At 29.5% G+C, this 9,656-nt stretch overlaps 1 protein-coding gene across 1 annotated transcript; it reads right to left on the bottom strand.

Moving 5' to 3' along the window:
- Window positions 1–471: 471 nt before the first annotated feature.
- LOC149888671 (large ribosomal subunit protein eL19-like) lies at window positions 472–2,422 on the bottom strand. The gene is made up of 4 exons (XM_090088352.1): window positions 2,364–2,422; window positions 1,685–2,035; window positions 1,273–1,383; window positions 472–631 (listed from the first exon to the last, which is right to left on the bottom strand). Exons 1-4 carry the CDS (start codon window positions 2,399–2,401, stop codon window positions 496–498), a joined length of 636 nt encoding a protein of 211 aa, XP_089944478.1. The 5' UTR covers window positions 2,402–2,422; the 3' UTR covers window positions 472–495.
- Window positions 2,423–9,656: the final 7,234 nt, after the last annotated feature.

The raw sequence follows: 9,656 nt of genomic DNA, 5'->3' as shown, positions 1-9,656 counted from the left end.
TACCAAACTAAGAGAATTCTTTTTGAAAATGCTTTTTTTTTTTCTTTCAAAAATTGATACCCACGGTGGCTCTAAGACACCTATATTTCAGAGTACTCTCTAGTCTTTTCCTCCCACGAGTAGTTCATTTAGACAATTTACCTCTCAAAAGTACTATTCCTTTTTTGTAACAAATTAACTCAATTACACTAGAAAAGTTTTAATTGGTAATGGTGTTTATTTAAAACAAATATTTAGGAATATTTGTTTTAAATAAACGCCATTACCAATAGATTTTAGGCTTTAAAGTACAGGAAAAAATCAATTATTTCCACTTTCCAAAACAAAACGAAATCCCACTTTTTTTTGCAGAAAATTAATTCAACATGTCAATATCATTAACACTGAAGAAAAATAAACTCATATAAGGACATGTATAACTATCATGCTAATATACTTAAAGTAGGAAAAAAAAAAAAAAACCACTAAAAATAGTTTAAGGGTTATTTCAAGTAACTAAGAAGTTGCTTGGGGCTGAACACCATCTTCTTTAGCATAAGCTTGAAGAATTTCTGCTCTTTTTTGAGCATGACGTTCATCACGACGGGTTCGAGCTGCCTTGACTTTGGTTCGTCTGGCTTCAGCTTGATCACTAAGTTTTTATAAAAAGATAAAATCAGAAATTAAAGACAAAATCAATAATATAAAAATATAACAAAAAGCAATAGCAATGTTTCTTCCAACCTTTACTGCTCACAAGAAAATGTAAACATTAAAAGGGCAGAGGAGTTATTCTCGGCATAACTTGCACGCTGCTCTTAAATTAAGTCAAGACCAGTCGGCTTATTATGCCTTTGATAAAAAAAAAAGGGCTTTTAATTTCTATTTTTGAAAATAAGTTTATGGCCTAAGATGACTACACATACATGCACACAAAAAGATGCTTCCACCACGTTTAAGTATTTGTTTATGCCTTAAATAGTGGTATGATCATTCAATTTTTTTTGCATTTAATGATAAACATAATAAACTGAGTCTTGCAAATTTTATTCATAAGTTTTACATATGTATCAAAGGCCAGTGCTTGCAGTGATTTAAAACTGAAGACAATAATCTTTGAATTTTACTATTGGTAGTTCATGAATGGTAAATATCATGTAAAATTAAATACCAGCAGAGAACACCATTAACATTAAAGCTCCATGTCTGAATTACTGTGCTTTAAACATTTCTTGAAGTTGAAAGTTTAAATACTAAATATTTAGTAAGCCATAAGAAGCTTTTTAGACTTACGTGAGTTCTTTGCTTCTCTTCTTTTCAGCTTTCTTTTTATGAATATACTCCATCAAATTTCTTTTATTTTTAAACACATTACCTTTGGCTTTCATGTAGAGATCATGATATCTGAACATAAAAGTGATTTCATGAAAACAAGTCAATTAGAAAAAATTTTAGCCATTATAAATTTTTTAGCATCAAATATTTTTTTTAGCTATAAACAGTTTCATACAAATCTAAGAGTTATACAAGACAAATAAAGCTTGTTTGGTATTAATAGAAACTAAGAATTTAAAAAGCTATTTCCACCCAAGACTTAAGAAACAGTAATTTAAAGCTCTAGAACTATATGCTAAAATTAGCTGATCAATCAAGTTTTTACATACAGCTGAATATTTAAGCTATTTTTAGCTAACAAGAGACTCACAAGTGCTGATCAATTTTTTTCTGTTCTCTGTACTTTCTTAATAGACGACGTAGAACACGCATTCTGTTCATCCAAATAACCTTTTCAGGCATACGTGCATTTGCAGTACCATGACGTTTACCAAATCCCTTATGACGACCCTTCTGTTTGGCTTCTAAATTGGCTCGTATGCGTGCCCGACTGTGAACAACTTGGGGTTTTCTAATTATTAAACCATCCTTGATCAATTTACGTATATTTTGTCTTGAATTAGCATTAGCAATTTCAGATGATTCATTGGGATCAAGCCAAATTTTCTTCTTACCACATTTAAGTACACTAGCGGCCAATCGCTTTTGGAGTCTTAAAGTGCTGAAGAAAATAAAATTTGATTTAGTAGAATCAAATTGCTCATAAAAGTTGTTTTTTTAACTTCTACATTATAGCTTATTCTAAAACTGAATTACACATAAATTAATCTGTACTACAGATGAATCTATCATTCGTTTTGAGAGGATTTTGTAATTAATTTCTCATTTGTCACTGTTTGTAGAGAAAAGCTTCGTGCTGTAAATTTAGCAAAAACAAAAAAGAATTTTAAAATACATACGTTTTATGATTTGAAGTACAAGAATTGAATGAAAAATTTGCACATAGGCTAAAATTCACTAGTAACTAACTCATGACTTGGGACACTCACCTCATGGCTGCGATATCCCAGAGAAAAAGACATGGCATGTAAAATGGCGGACATTCTATTTTCGCAACCTCTTTCCATGCCCTTTTTTTATTAGTACACTTAAATTACTAAGACCGAAGTTTCTTAAAAGCTTTGGTTTTGATAAAACCACTTCGCGTAACGAAATGCGAATGTTTTTAATTTTTTTTTTCAGCGTCGTTTATGATACTCATAATTAGTTACTAGTTAAACTTGTCATAAGTTTGTAAGCAACTCAATTGCAGTTGCTTCGAAAAAGGCTCCAAATAATAACCAGGCCTGTCAAAGAGAAAGGGGGGAAGGGAAGGAGTTGACGAAGGCTCTTGGCCTGGTCATCACGGGTCCACCAATTTGAATGATGAAAAAAAACCTAGGCCTCATTCATCTTTTAACGGATCTGACAGTAATAGTAAATTATAGCTAATATAAGGAGCGTGTTTAGCTGTAGCATGCTTAGCTTTTTGTATAATTACTCTTTAATTAAATTGAATCTAGGATCTTTATACTTCATTCCTTTTAGTTAGATCCTTACAATTTGACATGTTTTAGGCAACGACAAGAAAGTCGTTTGTAAATAAATAATTATGAATAAATGGCATTTTTTGAAATACCTGAAGATGTAAAAGACTCCGACGCAAGCATTCTTAATCGTGCAGAAATTGATAAGGAAAATAAAAGCTAAAAAATCCTTTCGAATCATTTTCATACTGGTTTTAACTAAAAGAAAAAGGTTTTAGCTAAAAGTTGCGTTTTGTTCTTTGTGGTTAATAAGAGTTTTCTTACTAAAAGACATTCTCATTGGCACGATATTCTTGAAAATGTATGGTTCCTAAGCGGTTTTCGATAATTTTCTAGAATAGAAATGATAAAAAAACATTTTTTGCACAAACTGAGTTTTTCGATATAATCTTTCTCAAAATAAATACACTACATCCAAATTTTTCCAATAATTTTAAAACGATTCCGGTTTGTCTACAAAATACCCAGTACTTTTTCGTTTGATGTAAAACACTTTTCTGCAAGGAAATTATTCAGATATGGAAATAGATTGCAGCCACTGCCGGCCTAATCTGGTGATTAAGTGAATGATCAAGCAATTTGTACTTTTATTCAAAAATTTTAGCCACTTTCACAACACTTTTGCGCTGTCCGCTGATAAAAAATGATTTTTTTCAACCTTTGATCCAAAAGGCTTGTATAATATTCAGAATTGTTTTACCTGAGAAAAGTTGAATAAAAAATTACTTTTTTTTATCCCCAGAAATAGTTCCTATAATTTGTTGATGAACTAGTCTTTGCCTTCTTAAGCTTTCTACCAATTTATTTTGCTTAAAACAATCCAAGCAAGTTTTAGAAACGAGCATTCGAACATGTTTTTAATCAATTGATAGGAAATGCGGCACTCATCTTGCACAAGCTTTATCAACTCAATTCTTCATGTAAATTAATAAACCCACAACCCACCTTTTGAGATGTCTAAGATTTAAGGTCTTTAACAAACTTTCAATCTTCGATCATTAAACAAAGTATCATAGACTTTTCATATAATTTCTGGTGTTATGACATCAGTTTAAAACAACCAATTTGTAGATCATCTTCAAGGCTTATTCAACCACGTTTAAATTCATCAACTCAGTTGAATACTATTGTAAGTGACGGTGAAGACTCCTTCAAGAAGTCTACTTTTTTACCAACTAAAAAAAAATAGCAGGCTGATCAACGTATTTTATGTACCAGTATTTATTGTAATATATCAGTAAATATATTTCCCAAAGATCGATGAAAATAGCTATTGAAAATTATCGGAAAATCTTAATTGTCTTGAAGACCATTTGATACCCTTCTTAAAGTGGCGTCCAGGTCATGATAAACTCCTTAGCCCCTCTACCCTAATTTCGCTCACCACTGGGTAACAAATTTTGTATTTTTTGAAAAATTTTATGCTTTTGATTTTGCTTAAGTGTTAAAGTTTTATCATTAAGATAACTTTTACATTTTAGACTTACCCTAGCCAATTGTAGTGCCAAAAGAAAAACAAAAGATCTGTTGTATAAGTTAAATAATAATAACAAAAGTAATAATAATAACAATAATAATAATAACAACAACAACAACAACAACAACAACATCAATAAAAATAAGAAAAGTAAGAAGAAAAAGAATTTTTTTTTAAATTTAACAAGTTTTCATTATGATAAACTAAATTAAAATGTATGTAATTTAATGCATTGTAATTTAGTTAATCATAATGCAAGGTGTTGATATATAATGTAATATATACAATACAGTACAACAATCGTTATATAAAAAAATAAAATGGCAGCATACATCATGTATAATGCAAATAAAAGCAATGAAATATATAACTATAATAAATAAATAAATGAAAAGACCAGATTTTAGTAACCCATAATAGATTAAAGGACTTCTTCTTTAATCTATTACAGATAATTATCAAGCGCAATGTCTTTTTGGTCTTTTAAGAACACTTAAATAGCACTAATTAAGTACTGAAATTCTTTGATCAATCAACAGACTGAAAGCTCAATCAATAGGCTGAAAACTCAACAAGCCAATATTTAAATAATTACAAAACAAACCAAAGTACTATGAAAATTTTCTGATGGTAGAGTTTCATAGGGTTATTTAACTAAAAGAAATTAAAATGGAAAGAGAGAAGAAAAAAAAAAGTAGAAGGAAAGTTTACGCAGTTTACTAATTTAACGTTTACAAAATTTATTAGAGAAAAAATTTAAAAAATGAGTAAAAGAAAAATCTTTTTAGTCCTTTTTTACTTTAAATATTCTTGTTCATAAAAATAATTTCTACAGGAAAAATCCAAGACCGTATTGACAAATGTTAAATGTATTTTATAGATTTGTGAATTTGATTTGGTTAACAGATTTATTGATTTACAGGAATTCTTGAAAAGATTCTTAGTGTAATTAATACCGATTCCATTTTTTATTTTAAATAGAAGAAATTTGGCAAATAGATTTTAAGAAATGATTAACACGAATACCATTTTTTTTTTAAACAGTACAAATTTTGCAAATAGATTTTAAGCAATGATTAAGTATTGAATTGTAGTCGTTTTACCATCACAACGATCAAGTATTCATTAATAATTTAAAAACTCATTCATATTATATACATTATATTATCTATACTATTAATATTCATTTTGATTAAACAAACTTTCATCTTTCAATGATTAAATAAAAATGGAAGTATTCAATTTAATTTAGCTGTTATTTCTGTTGGTTTCAAAACTTATTTTTTGCTATTTTTTCAGTTTTCACTTTGGTAAGAAAGAATATTTTAAAGATATTTTAAATATCAGGAGGTTAAATTAATTTTGAGGGTTTTTTTATTATCATAAAATTATGTTTTTTTAAATAATAAAAAATTTGTTTAATCAAAATAATTTCTATTGTTTGCATAACCTTCTCCCATCTTTTTAACAACATGAATTCCATTGTAAAAAAATTTTTTTTATTTTTGAGCTATTCAGCATTCGAGCCAATTTTTGACTTCTTGAAAGCAATTAAAATGCTGCTCTCCAAGCGAATGCTGCATTTACCGAAACAAATGATGATCGGAGGGAGCAATGTCTGGTGAATATAGCGGGTGGGATAAATCATCCCATCTTAATTTTTCAAGCGTTTCTTTTATGCATTTTGCAACATGTGGACGAGCATTATCGTGCTGAAAAATTACTTTATCGAATCTTTTGGCGTAATCTGGTCGTTTTTCCATAAGAGCTTCATTTAAAGCGATCAGTTGTTGTTGGAAGCGTATGCCTGTTATAGTTTTTTCAGATTTTAGCAGTTTATAATTTACCGCACCTCTTTGGTCCTTCACCAGATGCAAAGTATAGCTTTCTTACCATGGATATTTCGCTTTAGCGTTGATGTTGACGCTTGACCAGGGTCATACCACAATTTTTTTCACGTAAGATTGTCAAAGTAGACCCATTTTACATCATCTGTAACAATTCGATGCAAAAAGGATTTTCTTTCACACCTTTGGAGGTTTTCACTCATAACCAATCTTCTTTTCAAACCTCTTTCTTTCAATACATATGGCACCTATTTACCTTGTTTTTGGATCTTTCTCATCAGTTGTAAACGCTTACTAATTGCAGCTTCAGTGATTTCTAAAGCGTCGGACAACTGTTTTAGAATTTCAGCTGAATCTTCGTCCAATAATTCTTGCAATTCCATATCTTCAAACTTTTTTTGGCTGACCAGGGTGCTCCTTGTATTTGCATCTCATATAGATCAAAATCACCATTTTTAATTCGTCTAAACTAGTATTCGCATGTTTTAAAAAACGGTGCATGCTCTTTATAAGTTTCTGCAAGCAACAATGACTTTTAGCAGAAGATTTCTTTTCATTAAAGAATAAAAGCAGCGCATGCCTCAAATGATCTTTTGAAGGCTCAAAACTGGTCATTTTTGGTTAAAAAAAAAAAATTTTTGTTCAAATTTACTAAATAAATCATGCTAAATTACAAATTAAAATACTAAAATCATATTTAAATTTGAAATTTATGCTTATTTTTAAAATTTTTAAAAACCCCTAAAATTAAGTTAACCTCCTAATAGTATGTTTACAGATGAAATATCATATAAATAAAATATGAAAATATCACATTACATAACCAAAAATATGAAGGAAATATTTTTGACTGAGAAAATTAAAGAGAAGAAATAAAAACAAAGAAATGAAGCTATTTAATGTTAAACAAAATATATAAAAAACATAGAAATGCAGCTAAATAATGTTAAACAAAATATATAAAAAAGTAAATCTTAACAATAAATTAAATTAGAGAAATAAAGTAATTCAGAGTTAAAGTGTCGTGAAGTAATGTATTGAAGAAAAAAAAAGTTGTATTACACCTTTTAAATAAAAGTCAAGTATTGAAATTTAACAGTTTATGACATGTATCATATTTTCTTATAATGAAAATGTATATATTTTAATAACTGTTGATAACTATAAATTAGAAATGCTTTTCTTAAAGTGACAATAAACTCTGAAATAATGTATTTTATATTTTACTTATAGACATTAAAAACAAATGTGGTACTTTCTTGTTCGACTTCTACGTCAAGAAATGGAGAAGGAATCAAATACTCCTATATTTAACCAACCAAAGCGCACCATGTTAGAAAGTTTTAAATTTCCAACATATAGCAATGAAGAAGATGATAAAATACACCAAGAAGCTCGTCCGAATGTACTCAATAATGTAATTTGTGACACTAAATAAAAACTGTTAAAGTATTTTTCTCCTATTAATTAGAAGGGAAGGGGGGGGGGGGAGTGCGGGGGGGGGGGGTGGACTCTACAAGTTATATTTTTACTGTAATTTTATTACAATAACTATACTTTTTGTTAAACAAAACTCTTTTTTTCACACGATTAACATTTCAATTTCACTAAGCTATCTGAAGCTTGTTATAATAATAGGAATATTTCCCAGTCCACAAAAAAGGATCAACGGTTGACTGCACCAACTATCGTCCGATCTCTCTTCTTTCTAATTTAAGCAAAATTTTTGAAAAAGTTATGCATAATAAACTATACGACTTCCTAAACCAAAATCAATGTTTATATAAACACCAGTTTGGTTTTCGTAAAAAGCATTCTACAGCTCACGCTCTTATCGAAATTACAGAAAGTATAAGAGTTGCTCTTGATAATGGAAACTTTGCCTGTGGGGTTTTCATTGATTTACAAAAAGCTTTTGACACCGTAGACCATGGCATTCTCCTATCAAAGCTTAACTATTATGGTGTACGCGGCATCCCGTTGCAATGGTTTAAATCATACCTTTCCAATCGTCAACAGTTTGTTACTTTAAATGGCACCTTCTCAGACATCAAAAGCGTTTGCATTGGTATTCCTCAGGGATCCATATTAGGTCCTCTTCTCTTTATTATTTACATCAATGATCTTAATCTTTCTATCAAACATTCAAACACGTATCATTTTGCTGATGATACAAATCTTCAATTAACGACAAACTCCCTCAAAAAACTAAATAAATATATTAATGAGGATATGGCCAGTCTTGTTCAATGGCTCCGAGCAAACAAAATTTCATTGAATACTCAAAAAACAGAAATAGTAATATTTAAGACGCAGTATACTAACTTTTCTAAAAAAACTAACAAGAATCTTCCAAAATACTTGAACTTTAGAATAAGTGGCCAAAAGCTGCCTTTGTCTAGTTACATAACTTATCTTGGTGTTGTGATAGATGAGAAACTTTCATTTAAAACACATATAAATAACCTTACTCTCAAATTAAACCGTGCCAACGGCATGTTAGCAAAAATTCGACACTACGTTAATTTTTGAAACATTACTATCTATATATCACGCAACTTTTGGTTCACATTTACAATATGCATGCCAAGTTTGGGGACAATCTAAAACCGTCTGTCTTTCTAAAATTTTTTCGCTTCAAAATTGAGCAATACGAATAATTCATTTCTGTCCAAGAGACTTCCCTACTGACATCCTGTATCTTACATCCAAAGTTCTTCGTTTCTATGATTTAATCCAGTTTCTAAATTGTTCATTTGTCTGGGATCAACAACACGGTCTCCTTCCTTCCATATTTCGTAACTACTTTAACAGTAGGACAACGTGTGGGCATAACCTAAGATCAGTCACTTTTAACAACTTAACCATCCCACAAAAACAGACAACTAAACATGGAATAAATTCCATTACATATCAGTGTATCCTATCTTGGAACACCCTTCCGTACACCCTAAAAACAGATTTTATCCTTAGATCCAAGAATCTGTTCTTAAAGTCACTCCATCATTTTTATCTAAAAAGTTACGCTTAACTTTATTCTTAACCTCTATAAATTTTTTCTTTATGTTTATGTACATTTTATAATTTCTTATTTGTGTATATGCGTATATATGTATGTATATGTGAATAGATTATAATAACTATTTGACCTATATTTTAATTCTTTTAAAAGTCTGTTTTATAAGTGTTACTTACAAATTTTTGTAAAGTTCTATTTTTACTATGTGACTTGTTTATTTCTTATGTTTTTCTCTTATCTTTTCTTTATATTATTTAGGTCATTGCGTTTTATTAGTGAATTACTATTTGCAATGACCTGTGTTTTTTGTAACATCCTTAACACGAAATATATTGATTGATTGATAAAATATTTAAAACAACGTGCTGTAAACTTGAAGCAATTAAACAACTTATCATCAGAAATCCAGCTCA

Source organism: Hydra viridissima, unplaced genomic scaffold (assembly GCF_058129835.1).
Source record: "Hydra viridissima isolate aposymbiotic clone 2 unplaced genomic scaffold, HvirCarnegie_v1 scaffold_5, whole genome shotgun sequence".
Lineage (NCBI taxonomy): Eukaryota > Metazoa > Cnidaria > Hydrozoa > Anthoathecata > Hydridae > Hydra > Hydra viridissima.
Note: the sequence above shows the minus strand (reverse complement) of the source record. Positions and strands in the feature narration are given on the sequence as shown.

Bases quoted from the DNA above. Each gene is read 5' to 3' on its own strand.
- LOC149888671 (XM_090088352.1), bottom strand. From the start codon at position 2,401: ATGCCATGTCTTTTTCTCTGGGATATCGCAGCCATGAG. The intron at 2,036-2,363 runs GTGAGTGTCCCA...TATTTTCTTCAG, and splicing joins TGGGATATCGCAGCCATGAG to CACTTTAAGACTCCAAAAGC. The intron at 632-1,272 runs GTAAGTCTAAAA...ATAAAAACTTAG, and splicing joins AAGAGAAGCAAAGAACTCAC to TGATCAAGCTGAAGCCAGAC.